Source organism: Bidens hawaiensis, unplaced genomic scaffold (assembly GCF_021521415.1).
Source record: "Bidens hawaiensis isolate Kalapana, Puna unplaced genomic scaffold, B.hawaiensis_p1.1 tig00062707_1, whole genome shotgun sequence".
Taxonomy (NCBI): Eukaryota; Viridiplantae; Streptophyta; class Magnoliopsida; order Asterales; family Asteraceae; genus Bidens; species Bidens hawaiensis.
Window position 1 is genome coordinate 1 of NW_027501261.1, and position 17510 is coordinate 17510.

The following is a 17510-nucleotide window of genomic DNA, read 5'->3' on the forward strand; positions in this document are numbered from 1 at the left end:
GGATTTGTTCAGTTGGGTCGGTTGTGGATTTGGGCCCGTATCAATGCCCACCCCTTGAGAATCGACCTTGTCCTCAAGGTCGTTGATAGTAACCGTAGATGGGGCGATGGGGTTTAGCGGTGGTAATCCTTTCAAGGTTACCGTCTCATTGTTGTGACGGAACGTTAGAGACGGAACCGAAAAATCTGCAATGATTGGTCTAAGGAACGAAGCCACTCGTAACCCAAGATGAGCTCGTAACCTTTGAACGCAAACAGAAAGAGTGGCACTTCAAAAGCAGACTTGTCAAGGCAAAGCGGAACCGTCGGACAAAAGCCTTGACATTGAAGTGGCTCACCATTGCCGACGAGAACCGGAAATGGCACAGTGGGTTGGACGGCTACCTGTAACAAGGTGGCCATATGGGGTTGGATGAGATTGTGAGTACTACCCGAGTCCACAAGGACATTAACCGGGCGTTTGTGGATGAAACCGGTAAGCCGCATGGAAGTTGATGGTGCGAACCCAAAGTAGAGTGCCGGTGTAAGGCTGAGAAAATAGGGAACCGTAGGCGAATCCGCAAGTATAGGAACCGGAGTTGCATGTGGTTCATCGGGCAAATTGTCGACTATGAGAAGAAATTGAGGGGGGTTGCAACGATGTCCCGGTACGTACTTTTCTGGGCATCGAAAACACAGTCCAGCCGCACGTCGTTGTTGCAACTGTTCGGGGGACAAACGGGTTGTGGGTAAGGATTGTGAAGTGGTGTTTGGGGCTGGTAACAAGGCCGGAGGTTGGGTTGGTTTGGGTAGCAAGGCATGAGCAGTGGTTGTGGTTGTTGAAGGAGTCGAAGCAGTGGCGTAAGATCTAGGTTGACATGGTGGTGGGTTAGCTAGGCTTAGTTTGTCTTCCACCAATTTTGAGAGGCCATAGGCTTGGTGTAGAGAAGTTGGTTTAAGGATGGCGAGTTCCGATTGAATTTCGAGTGTAAGGCCGGATATGTAGCAATTTAGGAGTGCTTCTTTGGGCAAGCCGACTATGCAATTGCATAGTTTCTCGAACTCCTTTTAATAAAGGGTCACAGTTGAGGTTTGTTTTAGTTTGAATAAGGCCGCTTGATGGTTTGCGTATGTGGATGGACCAAACCGCAACTCTAAGTCGCGGGAGAATTCGGACCAAGTCCCGAGCAGCCCGTTATTGTCTAAGTATTTGTACCAACTTAGTGCTTCACCAGCGAAGTAGAATTGTTTCAAGGCGACTCGTTCGGTTTCAGGGATGCGATAGTATTTGAAGTAATTGTTGGCTTGAAAATCCAATCCAACGGTTTGAACCATCAAACATGGGCAGGTTTATTTTCAGTTGACGATGGTTGTTTGTGTCCGTAAGGGACGGAACAAAAGAGCCGAAGGAAAGGTTTTTTGGTATCTCTTTTTCTTTGTCTTTCATGATGGTGGAAAGTAGTTTGTTGGAGAGTTCTACTTGCTGTTGGAAAGCAGCTTGTAGAGATTGAAATTGGGCCTCAGAATGAGCTTGGGTTTGGGCAGAGGTTTCAGAATTATGTGAGATGAGTTGATCAATTTTCTCACATAAGGAATGAAAGGAGTCATCAGAAGGGTCTTTGCGTGGCCCATGGATTTTTTCAGTTGGGTCGGTTGTGGATTTGAGCCCGTATCAGGCTACCAACGAGATCGGAGTTCAATTGACATAGGGTTTATGCGACGGTGGTGGTGATTTTGCAATTGGGGGATTTAATTAAAAATCGAGCCACGACACAATCCGTGGAGAGAGAGAGTCATTTTTTTAACTCAACGTATTCATTTGCGTTACCATCTCTAATATGTAATGGGCCCAATGATCACAATGGTAGTGGCGAAAAATAAAACCGGCCTGAGGCTCATTTTGTTAAAGTGACTCATTTTGACCCGTCACCTCAACCCCAAACCGTTACTACAAATCCAAACCCACCTCACGAATATGTGCTACCAGCACGACCCATGCACCCGAACACCATATCCACAAAAAGATAACAGGATGAAAAAACCTTAAGTTAATAATCAAATATTGATTTGGACACTTACATTATCAACAAACTAATCATATCGACTCTTGATTTACCGCCAACATGTGGTATCTCATACGATCAATACCATTTAACCTTACACAACATAATATCTGCTCTGGCAACTCCTCTGTTTTGTTTCCCTGTCACAATTTTTATAAAGTCGACCTGTAAAAACGTTAAACAAAACAAGAAAAACCCAATCCTGTAACGTGTGTATGAACTAATACTTGCCTGGATTGTGAGACCCACATCCAAAATGCAGTTCTTTAGTCGATCTTGAAACGCTTCAAACCCTTTTCGGGAGATGTAACTAAATCTATGCATATCCAACTCAATTTCAAAGTAACTTTCACCCTGTAAAATAGTATGTTCATATTGAATATAATATTTAAATTGTTGAGTAATCATAAATGGAAACTCACTTGGTAGAATTCATGTTGTGGGCGTGAAAGCACGGGTTTTTCATTATAAGCATGCATAAGCTTCCTCTCAGGTGCACTCAACTGAAGGTCCTCCACGTTTACAACCCGACCCATTATTTTCAACCGTTCACGAAATGGTACGAGTGTGTCAACAGGAAAACCTTTGACTTTTTCTATTTCATCATCTAGAATCCTCTATATCATAAAATGAAATGAAAACTATAGAATAAGTACTGGTGAAGGGATAACTATTTTATAAAATATATTAGTTGGCATTTATTGTGATCATCTCTATCATAATTAGAAGATATGATTTTATTAGGGTTCCTCTTTAATTATCCTCGTTGTATATGGTTGAACCAAAGTAAACGGACCAAACATTCATTTAACCATTCACTAATCACTCGGAGGGAAATTTGTTTATTTTCATTCAAAAAACTCACTTTATTTCTCCCGTTAGCATTCATTTATGTTCGTAGTTTACGCTTAATTTATTCCACTTATATTTATTCAAATTTTTAGGCCCATAACAATTTAGTCTAGGTCTAATAACTCACATTTAGTTAATTGGGTTTTGCTAAGTTATGTTTGTTCATGCATCTTCAATTTTGTTCGTCTGTTTACGTTCGTGAACCGTTGGTTTATACTGTCAATGAAAGAACATAAAAGAACATGGACATTTCTAAACGAACCAACACGAACAAGAAAACTTTGTTCATTTAATGTTCGCGTTTGATCGTTTGTTCGGCTAAAGTTAAACAAACGCACACCAAAATGCTTCGTTCGTGTTCGTTTAGAAGCCTAATTAATAGTCCATAATACCTAAGGAGGTTTTCATTATTTTATAATATTATGTTATACATATGAAGATAGATAGGTGATTCTTACCCTCATATTATCTTGAAACTGGGACGAAAGTTCCTTCAAGTAACCATCAGAAAGTTTAAAGTACAAAACGATATTCATTCCTTCACCGTCTATTTCCCCTTGAAAAAATGCAGCCGGGTACAATGGAACCTTTATAACCACAATTTAAAAAGTATCACAACATTAAAAGTATTTAAAAATGTCACTTTTAAGACTAAAACTCACAAATATGAATAAATGAATGTACCTGTACATTTACAACAAGAATAGAAGGTAAATCTCCAGAAGAACCGACAGCGGGAAGCTCAACAAACCGAGCAATGTGATCGATTTTCCTTTGAGATAAGAACACGTCAACACCAAACGGATAATATGCTGCATAATTAGGAGCATGTTCCTTCTTTTTATCCCTGTAAACATTCACATAACCAATTACATGTTTATATAATTATATAACATTATAAGCAACTAACACTTACTTCAAATAATTCTCCGAGCGAATCCTAAAAGTCTTCGGTTCAACATATGACCAAGAATCAAGCACTTTCTTATCTATCGGACATAAAGGCACTTGTGAACCTGCTATTGGTCTTTGCAGCTGCATCTTTGAAGAAACTAAAAAAGAATGAAAAAAAGAAAGGTTCAATTTTTGGTAATTTTTTTATTTTTTTTTTGTCAATTTTATGTGTCCATAAATAATATATACATGCTAGTTAGGGGTATAAACGAGCCAAGCTGAGCTGAGCCTGAGTTTATCTAGGCTCAAGCTAGACTCATTTCGTTTCGAACTCTATTTCTAAATCTTGAGCTCAGCTCGTGAGAGTTTTTTTCGAGCTCGGCTCGTTTATAATGTATTAAATTACATATATTAACAGTTTTATACTTTAACTATAATTTTTATATCTTACATAAGATAAATTATGTGGTTATTTTATCATAAATTTATATATTAATAACGGTTATTATAAAAACGTATATTTAATATACTAAATAAATGTCATAAAATAATAGGCTCAATCAAGCACGCAAGCTAGCTCAAGCTCGTTTAAGCTGGGCTCAATTCAAGCTTTTAGCGAGCCGATCTCAAGTAGCTAACGAGCGGCTTGACTAGTTTAGTAGTTTACACATCTAATGCTAGTATATTACTCACAGATATTCGCATTTGGATGCCCGTCTTTCCACTTGAATGAAAGTTTATGTACAACCTTCTTCCGTGCACCCGGTGGGCTAGAACTTAACGATGTTCGTTTCTCAAGCGGAGGAACCGTAGCAGCAAGACAAGGCAGACAATTGGTGGGAATGACTCCACAGTCCAACAAACCATCTTCCCTTCCATGAGTATTATCATCTACAGAAGACGATATCTCATCAAGATACACGGGTGTGATTTCATTAGGACCGTCAGATCTAATTTTGGGATTCGTTTCTTCTGGGTACGCACCATCTCCATGACTAACATCCCTGAGAGAAGCTATGCTTGCCCTTGAAGCACCTTCTGAGCCGTTTAACGACCCCACATCTGATGTATAATGATTCTTAAGATAATATTTAAAATTAGTTAATAACCGAAAATGAAATAGAAAAGAGTACCATCAAGAACACTTTGGAAATCTTCTTCACTGCAGTCAGATTCAAGAACTGCTGCAGAATCATACCAAGACTCATCAGTGCTCCCTGTTAATAGATAAAAAAAGGTAAATCTTAGTAAGCTAGTAATACACAAAACTTCATAATAATATCTTGAAAGAGTTAAATTTGCATTTTGCAACAATGCCTTAAAAGGAGTTGATCTTAGTTAGCAGACTTCTACATGGACCAGCTATACAGAAAAAAGAACAAGTCATAAAGAGACCTAAGATAAAAGAGGCATAACTTAGGCTACTAGTCTAGTTACAAAATATTTTTCCCTAATTATAATGTTTTCCAAAAGCTTTACATTTTAGTGTAAATCTCTAATTATGAGAATCAGTGTTTATTTGAATAATGCAATGTTAATGTTAAATTTTATTTAGAGAAGTGGATAAGAGACACATAAGACTTCATAATAATATCTTGAAAGAGTTGAATTTGAATTTTGCAACATTGCTTCATAAGGAGCTGATACTAACAATTACTGTGTTTTCCAAAATCTTACCAAGTTAGTGTAAAATGTATAAATCACTAATCGCCTTAAATAACTGCAATTTTAGTGTTAATATTTGTTTTGAGAAGTGAAGGAGGCATAGACAATCTCAATGATTAGAAAGAACGTGAATATTCAACTACACCAATATATGAACTGAAGGATACGAACGAGGGCATTTTCGTGTTCGTTCATTTAACTTTAACCGAACACGAACACAATTTTTTTTTTTTTTTTTTGTGTTCGTTTAAAATGGGCATTTTTGTGTTAGTTTATGTTCGTTCGTTTAAAACTTAAAGAAACACAGATGAACATAATTGATGAACACAAGTTAGCATTAATGAGCACAACCGAATAATGCATCACAATTTATCTAAAAACACATATAAATTAGTAGTTTAAATGTACATCATTCATTCAAAATATCGATCATGAATAGTGGTTTAAAAGAGTCCGCACCGTAGTATGTTTATATTTATATTTATATAAATATAACTATTTATTAAAAAATGAAACGAACATAGACGTACGCACGAGCATAAATGAAGAAACATAGCGTGTGTTCAACAAAAATAGATTATTGGTGTTGGTTCGTTTAACTAAATAACCCCCCCCCCCCCCCCAAAAAACAATAAATGGAGATCTAAACCAATACACAGAGAGAGAGAACCTCTAGGATTAGCCGATGGACGATCGGACGGCAATTGACCGGAAAAACGAGTAGAAATTCGTCGTGCTTTCTTCCGTCGCCGCCGGGAGCTGATTCCACCGCCCACGCAATTATCCGGCGTCGACAAGCAACCGCCCATCACATAACCGCTTCACTTGTCTTTTCTCAATAACAAACAAACACAACAAAAAGCTTCTCTGTATCTATCTACACATACATATATGTATGTGTGTGTTGGTGAAAAAATTAAAGAAAAGAAAAATATTATTATTATTATTATTATTTGGTGAATGAGAGGTAGAAACAAAGTCAAAGAAAGAAGCTGGTTGAAGAAGAAGAGTAGATGGTGGGACCCACTGGGTGTACAATAAGCACGGCCACCTGGACAGCGGAATTAATTTCCTGGGAAATGTAAACGTGTGTCTCCTACTGTCTTTGTTGTACACTTCACGTATTCCCAATACTTTTTTTATTTTTTATTTTTTTAATACAGTAAATCAATCTCTTTTAAATCTTCATCTACTTTATGTTTTATATTTTTGTTGTTATCGGTTAACGTGACGTTTTTATTTATTAAATTGTGTTTCCTAACTATTCTCTTAAATTCACTTAAATTTCGACAGTATAAAATGGTAAATTGCATTTTAATAATTTAAATTCTCAACTCAATCTTATTAGTTGATAAAAATTTCAACTCAGTTTATTTTTATCACTGGTCTTAAATTTATAAAAGTTGGCCTTAATGGTCGCTCGTTGAAAAAAACCTAACGGCGTTAAGTTTTTTTTGAATTTCAAACTAATTTTTTAGGGCTTTTGATAAGAAGGATGACACGAGTCGATTGATGTAAAACTTAGCTCGAGACGATACTCCAAACGGTTTGATTAGTGCTTCAAATCGGGTATTTTGACTTCAAATTAACAAAAAATAAGTTGTTTGGAGTATCGTTTCACGTTTTGTTTTACATCAATCGACTCGTATCCTCATTCTGATAAAAAACCCTAAAAAATAAGTTTAAAATTCGGAAAAAACATAATGTGTTGATACACGTTTCTACGTCTCGGTCTTTGTTTAACGTATTTTTGTTATTAATATAAAGTATAGGGGTATTGTGGTAAATGTATATGCACATTCTCTATAATGTAAGGCACATTCGTTAAAGTAGCTAATAACGAGTGAGTCCCCGTGTTCATTTGTTAGTGATGTTAACGAATGGAACCAACGAATGTGTCGATTCTTTATAGTAACGTGTATGAGTATAACATATGATAGCGAATGACTCTCATTTGTTATGGTCTGTATAACGAATGAGGTCATCTCTTATATATATATATCCCCTGTAACTTATCGTGTAAAAGAAGAGTTCTTATTATTATCAATTAAGCCTCGTTACTCTGTTGAAATACTCTCTCAACACACACAGTACACATAGTTAACGTATTCTAATCGTATCTCATATCTACAGACTATATCCACGATAACAATCGATAACACATGGTTTCTCAAGTGGTATCAGAGCCTGTGTCTGATTGAATCACTATTAGGATTGTTATTTTCATCAATTGAAGTACTAACTTATTGATAATTGTAACTAATTGTATTGAAATCAAGTTTTGAACTGTTCTGACCTAAAATCAATCAATTAACCGTTTCAATCATGATAATTGGACTCTAATTGATGTTAGGATTGATAACTATGATGTCTGGATCATCTGTGATCAATTAATTGTATTAATTCATTGTAAATTGTTCGTTTGATTTTGAACAGGAAGAGTTTGATTTTGACTGAGTTTAAGTAACAACTGGATTGAATTTGGATAGTGTTTGTGGTTTGGATTGATCTGTGGTTGTTTGGAATTATGAGACCAATAGATTGAGTGGTTAAGTGTTGAATTTGGTAGAATTTTGGATGAGTTTGATGTGATTTTATGTGGTTTGGATTTGGTTTTGATTTGAGTATGAATCTGGAAAAATACTTGAAGATATGAATGTGCATTCATTATTGTTTGAATGCCCATTCGTTAAAACCAACTGCTCATTCATGATGCAGTTATAACTGTTTTGCCAGCTGTCAAACAGATCTAACAACCCATTCGCTATTATAGTGTCACATTCGTTTCTTAATAACCTCATTCGCTACACTAATCACATTCGCTATATTCATTCTTATTGTTCATCCGTTTGAACAGTTGAATTCATTCATTATGACTCATTCGTGTGTCTCATTCGTTTGGATAGTAATCTCATTCGTCAACACATTTGTGGATTTCTTATTCGTTTGAACAATACCATTTGTTACTGTTCATTCGTTACCTAAACCAGACACATTCTTTAAACTTACACATCTCATTCGTTATCCTGAACTTTCTTAGATTGTCTGTTTATACCCTAAAATTTCAAACTTAATAAGTTTCATCCTTAAATTTTCACAAAATGGCAAACTTCTATGCTTTGGCTTCCTAAAATGCCCTTATGCAACAAATGCTGAACATGAATCTTGAGATCGGATCTCATACTAAATGCCCGAAGCTCATGAATTTGTGTGACTTTGCCAAGTGGGAACCAAGGTTTTGAGCATATTTAGGTTCCGTTCATCCAGACTGTGTTCATTGTTTGGATGTTGTACATAAAAACCGTTGTTTGGTGAGGCTTCTACCAGTTATACTGAGAAGACATTGGATTTAGACCAGTTGAAGAGAAGAAAGCCTCTAAGATAGAGACGAAAGCTTATACTACTTTGACTATGGTGTTGCCAGAAAATATTTTTCACCAAGTTAGTAGCATCAAGATCTGTGCTGCCTTATTCCAACAATTGTGAATGAGGAGCATGGGTAATACCAAGGACAACAAGAAGTTAAAGCTAAAGTTTCAATTCAGAAACTATTGTCGTTTGAAAGGTGAAACGGTAAATGAGACGTTGAAGAGGTTTTGTCATTTGATTGTTGAAATGAAGAATATCAAGATGGAACCTAGTGAAAGTGATCAAATTGATACTTTGACAAGTGCACTACCGTCTTCATACTCTAATTTTCTGTTGGTTCTCAAAGAGAATAATTTCTTTAAGAATGAAGATCTCACTACCATGGAGTTCGTTCAAAAGATCGAAGAAAGAGAATATGACTTGAAATGTCAAAATTTCTGAAAGGACAATCAAGACCCTACTTGGTATGGAGGATCACTTCCTATGAGCAGCAATTATGTTCCAATCAATGCTTTCGATTCTTAAGCTGAACAAGAGATTTCACATGGTTTTAATTCTGGTCATAATGTATGCTTTATGACATCTGGATCTGGTACTTCTTCTGCTTGTGCAAGCTCTCAGATTCCACAACTACCACAATTAAACATGAAAGAGGTTGAACAAAAATTTGCCTCCATGTGTGCTTTCATGACATCATACAAACAGTTGATGGGTAGCAAGATTGCTACAAGTGATCTGACAGATGAAGATTATGATCAGATCGATCCACATGATCTTGAGTTTATGGATCTTAAGTGGAGCATGGCTATGATAGTAAGGAAGGCGAAAATGTTTATGCAAAGAACAGGGAAGGACTTACCAACTTTGAACAAGATAATTGGATTTGATAAACTAAAGGTCAAATGCTATAATTGTCAAGAGTTTGGTCACTTCGCTAAGGAATGTGATAGACCGAAGAAAGAACATTTGAGACCCCAGACTCAGGAAAAGAGTTCAAATAACAAATACAGTAACTCTGAGTCAAAAGAGAAGTCAATAGGGGGTGAATATATGAAGACTGGTGTGTCACAAGCATTGATATCTAATGAAGGAATTGATTGGTCTCAAAGACTATTAGGTAACTCACCTAATTGTAATCAAGCTAATTTGGCTTTATTTGAGCGACACGAGAATATTGAAGATGCTAGAGGTGACAAGTTGACTGGTGAAAGTGATGAATCGGAGACTGAAACTGTTTCAGATGATTCAAGTATTGAACAACAGGAAAACTTTGCCTGCATGGAAAATATAGAAAAGGTTAGTTCAAAAGTTTCTAAATATTTACTGTTGTTTTGGATAATGTAATTGAATATTTTGTTAATGAATAAGAGTGTGTTCATCGTGGTGAATTAAAGTCTAAACTGGAGTCATCATCTTATTACAATGATCAACTAGTTCATGATTTAACAATGGTTCGTGATAACTATCGACAGGCGGTTAAAAATTGAGAAAAAACAAATTAGAAAATTAAAGCTTTGTCGGATAGTAATCATAATCTAAAAGTAGAAATGGTTGTTAAATTGATCTTTATCGAGAATCAATTTCAAGAAATTTAAAGTTAAGGAAAAACATCACAAAACTTGAGAATGAGATATTATAACTGAAGAATAAACTAGGAAAGCTTAGAGATTCTTCATTTCTACGGAATGAAATCATTGAGGTTAATAATAATCAACAAAAGAATGATAAAGCATGTTTAGAATTTGTAGAAATTCCTCCTCCATTTCATGATGATTATGCTAGTGTTCCAGAAATAGTAGATCATGAAAAGGTAGACACTGATATTCCATTCGTTAAATCACTAACGAATGAACACGAATAAACACGGGGACCCTTTCATTATTAGCTACTCTAACGAATGAGCCTTACATTATTGCGAATGGGCATAGGCATTTACCAAAATACTCCAAAATACGTTAAACAAACACCGAGACACAGAAACATGTATCAACAAACTCCCCCTCATCTCGAGCTCTTTGTCTTTACTTTATAAATTGGCTAATCTTCCAACCTTCACAACTATGAATTCCAAACTCATGAAAAGCACGGACAACACGTTGGAATGCATAGCTAGCTCGTTATCTTTGACGTTCGTTCATCTGATCAGATTTTTGAATAATACATCGTTGTCAGATTTCGAAAGGTATAGGGTCGATCACCCTAATAAATTCCGTCTTCAAGCACGTTCCTAAGACGATCATAGCTTCACTGGTCTTGTTGTCGAAGTACAACCTATTGAATTTCTTATAAAGACTTTGTGGAAACGTCTTAACATGAACTTTCTTCATTGTGCGAGGCGGTTTTACATTAAGCACAAGTTTTCTCTAGCCGGCGCGTGGATCTATATCGTCGATATACTTTCGTGTAGGCACATGCGGCTTAAAAACTTGAAACCATAACTTACATCATGTAACAGATGCTGATAGACACATCCCGCCAATTGATTTCCACCACGGTTAAGGAATGGTCTATTAGCAAGTGTTCGTACGTCCCATCTCGACATTTTCAGCACGTTAGTAATATGTTTAATGTACTGAACGTTGTTCTCATATATTACAACACATACCTTAAAATAAAAATCGTACATCCACGATAATATATTACATTTTTACCATTTTCGCAACGACAAACTTCTTCATTTGATGAGCTGTTGCACGAGCTTTCGACTGCACATCGTCTTCTCGTTCAACATACCTTAACACCTCAATAATCTTGTTCATCTTCGATTTATTGTGTGTGAACATCCCATCATTAGAAGTCCTAGTCTCAGTGTCAAATAATTTACTATTCCCCTTTTCTTTCTCTTTATCTTTACACAAACGTTCTTCAGCTGCTTTAAAATGCTCGGTCGTGAAAAATGGAATTCCCTCATCAGAATTAGTATGATTGTACATGTTAGTTTATTCCTCAGCTATCACGAATTCAACTTCCACCTTATCATAACTAAACGATATGTTCCCAAACGGAACACTCGTGTCAAACCTTACTCATCTGTATCCATAACCTCAATATCGTCCTCTTGTTCCAACTTATCCATCGCCTCCTCGTTCAAACCCAGAAGCAAGGCGATTTGTTCCTTTGTCAACGAGTGGTCATCAAATTCACCTTATTCTATATCATCCGCATCCACCATACTCATGATAACCCCCTGTTCATCAACAAATAATATCATCTTTACCTTCAAGGTATTCACAGGTCGCACATTAGTAGGATCACTATATGAAACGATCTATTTATCATAATCTCTTTCGACTGCAACATTCCCAGATGATGAAGCACCAACTTCTGATTGCTGATCAAATCCTCCAGCCTCGGGATCTTTATCATCATCTTTATCCTTTAGTTTCTTGAGCATATCGTCTTTGCATGCAAGTTGAAGTATAATTTCATCATGTTTAGAAATCTTTCCCCCCTGAGCTGTAACCAGGGCTTTTAATTCCCGGTTCTCTCTCTGTAGAAACCGCGAACCTCTCAACATCTGCCTTTGACTCTCATATGTTCCTGAAACTGTCTATCCTCCTCAATTTGGTTTCCTTGCATACGGATCAAATTAAATAACTGAAACATATGATATTGAACTGGCATGGTATAGAACGAAGGAGAAACCAACTGCATTGGACCTTTAGGTATGTTGAAAGACATAAATGAGAAATCAAGTCTTTGCGTCGGTCTTGTAGAAAGAGATGGACTCGTTATTGCTATAATTTATTGAGGAGATGGCATCGTAGACAACATGGATTAAGGAATTGATGCAAATATTGGATCAATGGAAGCTGTAGTCAATAATGTAAAAACCGGGGTACTCGTAGGAGTAGTAACCACTGGAGCTTTTGAAACAGTTACATTAACCCGTGGAGGAATAACCACAACCCTTGGTTGTGATTGGCGTTCCACAATCTCAACTCTAGAACCTCTCTGGGTTCTCATTTTGGCAGGCTTGTCAACAACAATCGCCTTGCCCTTTGCCTTACGTTTACGTGTAGCAACCGCAATGCCTTGATCACCATCATTACCACCACCACAACCTTCACGTTCTGGATCCGAATCTTCATGGATCCAACGATCATTAGGTAGAGCTTCATAATCAACATTGGCTAGATGACCAATCAATCTCTTGTATCTCGGTTTTGTCTGTACCGTCTGACCATGATAAGTTCTCACACGTCTCATCGTGTCTTCATTCATATGCTCAAGAACCAATAAATCAGCAATAATAGTTGGGTCTTTCACCAAATTCGGTCTAGATGGTCAATGATTAGCTGTATGAAGTAGGGGTGTTCAAAAAAATCTGAATCTGAAATATCCGAAAATCCGAATCCGAAATATCCGAAAGTTCAGATATCCAAAATTTGGATATCCGAATCTCGGATATCCGAATTTTCGGATTCGGATAGTAATTTTGAAAAATTTCAGATTATATACGAAATATCCGAAAATTTATGTTTTTCTTAAAATTATTTATAATATATATATATATATATATATATATATATATATATATATATATATATATCCCAAATGCAGATCTTAAACCCATTTTAACTTTTCATTCTTTCAATACACGCTACCATCTAGTATCAGTCAACGACTCGATTAATCAGATCTTCGACCTGCATGCCCACGTCTCGTCGGTGGACGGTGGTGGCTATTGACGTACCGCCGGATTGTGTTGGTTACCGATTCAGATGCCGGCGGTTGTCGATTGATATGGTAATAGTGGTTATCGATTCATCGGTGACCTGTGGTGTTTATCAACATTCAATTAAGAGCCATGGTGGACGGCTGATTGATTTCTTTGATTGACAAACGGATCTGAGTCTTTACTTTCATATTGAAACAATTTCCTTTTTCTTATTTTTTTGGAATCGGATATCCATTTCACTATCCGAACGGATATCCAAAATTTTGGATATCCGAACTTTGGATACCTGAAATTTCGGATACGAATTCAGACAGTGAAATCAACTATCCAAAATGTTCGGATATCCGAATTTGAACACCCCTAGTATGAAGTGTGTATACATCAATAACTTATGCTGACAAGTAGTACAGTTCTCCTTTAGGTGATAAAACACCAGTTTAGAGAAGTTGAATGACTTGTTGAGTATAATAGCAACAAAAGCCGATTGAAGCATGATCCTGCACTCGTCAAATCCACCATTACGTCCACCAAGGAAATGAATAATCACATGTAATAGGTACTTATACTGCTCACACAGATTCTCCTTGTTGTACTGGGACTTTGTCAGATCGCCTTTTTTACTTTAATCTTCCAAATAATCCCCTGATCAAGTCTTTTTCAAACTCAATACCTGTCATCATCAGTATCTGGAAACCATAATACTTTACATATCAAATAAACATCAATCGCGATCTTCTTATCTTGAACTTCAGCTTCAATATGATTTCCCCCGAAATGTATTTGGTCGTATCCCATAACGGTCTAATAATAATGAAACAAACAACAGGTCTAGCAGAGATAGCATAGTGTATCTTGTACCACTAAAGAAAAGCAATAACATCCCCTAGCATTGCTCGTACGAAAAATTCTTCAGTTAAGAAAACACATATGCTATGCTTCTTATCATAAGGTAATCCGTCATCTTATTCTTTTTCCTCTTGTGCCTCAGGATTATTTTCTGGCTGTTTAGCTTATGGTTCTTGAACCACAACAAGCTCTTGAGAAATCACCTGTTTTCGACCTCGGGACCATTTTCTTAAATATTTTCAGCCGTTCTAAAATAATGCACAAGTTAAAAGATGAATTATACATTAAAATTACCATGCTGCCCTAATTCACTATACAATAATGAATAACAAATAGGCTAAGTCTCATTCGTTTAGTATCATTAATGAATAACTTCATTCATTAATACAATTAAACAAATGACCACATTCGTTAACATTAGCACATTCGTTAACAGAACCAATTCTCACTCGTTATATGAAATAACAAATTACTATCATTCGTTATGCATCATAACGAATGTGTACATTAGCTATAAATAGTAACACGAATGAGAAACTCGTTCATTACTGGATACACAAATGTGTCTAAACGAATGGTCACTTTGATCAGAAAATGTCAAAGTCAAATTTACGAAGAACAAGGAAAGTCAAATTAGCAATTTGAATTCCTATATCCTTCATAACATAATGTTTTACCTTAAACTCGATCTAATAGTATCAATATACCATCGATACTAAACCCAAATAACTAATTTGATTATTAACATCTCTTTTAAAGTTCAATTTATGTGATTGATGTGCTAAAAGCAGTCTAATATGTTAACTAAACATAAGCTAATCTAGACACTAAGTAATAATTCTAGACTCTTAACTTAACTAGAACTACTAAACGGCAAGTGAACCGGCCGACTCTAGTACAGTTTAGTAAGTCCGAATATCAAACCCACACACTATTTAAATTACGTTTATTAATTAAACTTGACTCAACTGCATACACGACTATTTATTTATTATTATTGGGGGGGGGGGTTACTAAAACTAAGATTAAACTAATATAAAAACTAATTAATAAAACATAAGACGACTTAAACCCGGACTTAACTCAGATGATGACTAACAACCACATTGGCTATAATCCGTAATGTATCAATTATCAAATAGATGGAAAATGTTATGTTATGGAACCAGGATCATAAATTATTCACTTAAGGGGAAATTGAACAGGACCCTCGACCCTTCTCAAGGAGACACCTATGGAATCCTGATAAGCTCTTAACATAACTTTTTTAATCAGACTCTCTTACGATCGCTAATTTATTTTATGATAAGTACCTTTATATGAAATCCTACCTCATAGCGTGGAAATCAAAGGTGGTCTAACTCACTCAACTAGATAAGCAAGGGTGATAAAAGAAACCAACATGGACTCCTTACGAAGAACTAAATCTAGCATATCAAACAACTAAGACTTATTATATAATCTATCACCTTACAACTATTTAGATTAGCAGCATACTTAGATCTAACTGATTAATTATTATTGTTTCTATGGTTTTAATGCATATCAACCACAAACTAGTCAAAAACACACAGTAGAATATTTAACATAATCCTAATATATGATAGACAATCACCAAAGAAACGGTGATACAATAAAAACTCATCAATCAATTTTAAGCACACATATGCATCGAATAAAAATCAATAAACCTCTTACTTAATCATAAACCACAAACACAATGCATAATCCAAACTAAAATCCAATGTCAACAAAAGTTTATGATAAACCTAGGCAGTTTAGGGGTTTAGCCAACAACCATACTCAAGAACAAACCAAAATAAATAAGTTTAAATAATGAATTCATGACGAAAACAATAAATTCAAACCGAATAATAATGATGTTTGGATGAGTAGGTGTTAAACCCGAACTCTCTCTGCTTAAACCAATGTTTTTTTCTCCAATATAATATTGTTTAATGTGGCTCCAACAACCCTCTACTGTTCCGTAATTGGCTTTATATTGCGTCTCTTCTTGTTTTTTCACACGGCTTCCCACTTTTCTTCTTTTAATAATTGCCAACCAAATCAGACTTTATTTCGTGAGTGCCTAAAACCCTTTTTGAAACCGACTTAGAACTTGATAGCCCAACTTGAGCCCATCTGATTCTTGTTTATTCCTGGGTAAACTTTAATGACTTGAGTGAAGCCCACTTTTCTTTTGTTGTCCATTGTCAAAACAAACTAATATGCGTTTGTTATTTAAATTGATATGTATCACGTAGTTATTTTTTAATCAATATAATTAATACAAGATGCTTATATTACATGTTTAATATAGTAGTAGTGGTAGCAGTAGGAGTAGCAGTAGGAGTAGAAGTAGCAGTAGTAGTAATAATTATAATTATTGTTGTCGGTCCCGTTTGTATGTATATGTAGCTCACTCAAAGGATCACATACTCAATGTCGTAACCCACACCTAAGTGTCGACAAGAGGGTTACGACCTACTATATTTGTGAAAGAACAATAGAGTACTAAAGACAAAATCAATAGCACCCTAAATGTTGCACAACATACGCTAAAGTTACAGACACACACAATAACTCAAAAGATTTCCATTAATATTATGAAAGATACAATGAAAATCGATTAGGGTATAAATGTGGAATGTCAGGATCAATGGCAGATGTCCGTGCAGGAGGGAGTCAGCCGTAAGATCACGATATTCGCTCAGGTCCGTTGTTTCAGGTGTATTCTTGTGTATCGTGTATCATGTGTCATAGGCGTGCCCTAAAATATTCCTTTTATACGCCTGCCCTGACACCTGACAATCCTGATATTCCCTTTTTAGAAACCCCAATGATTAATACAATCATACTCAAACGTATTACAATTAATTCTAAGTGTCAACATGTCTTCGAGTAAGCTTTGCAGCATTTGTCTTTAGCGAGCAGACCTAGTAACCATTAAGTGTGTTGGGGTACAGTTCTCTAGGCAAGCTTTACTTAGAATATTTTTCTCAGAAAATATTCATCTAGCAGACTTCAATCCTCTTGACTATATCAAACATTGCCCGATAAAATCCTACGAGCAAACTTGTTCTTTAGAAATCCCTTCAACCTTTTGTTAACTTAACTTATTAAACAAACCCAAGTGTGCAGGTAACAATGTAGCTTTCTCTG

General features: G+C 35.9%; 1 protein-coding gene across 1 annotated transcript; it reads right to left on the reverse strand.

The window, feature by feature from the left end:
• Positions 1-164: 164 nt before the first annotated feature.
• LOC143603788 (uncharacterized) lies at positions 165-6261 on the reverse strand. The gene is made up of 10 exons (XM_077080488.1): positions 6123-6261; positions 4921-5004; positions 4481-4849; positions 3810-3945; positions 3578-3740; positions 3352-3480; positions 2464-2658; positions 2273-2395; positions 2095-2181; positions 165-1043 (listed from the first exon to the last, which is right to left on the reverse strand). The coding sequence occupies exons 1-10, from the start codon at positions 6259-6261 to the stop codon at positions 165-167; spliced, it is 2304 nt and encodes a 767-aa protein (XP_076936603.1).
• Between the last annotated feature and the right edge of the window lie 11249 nt (positions 6262-17510).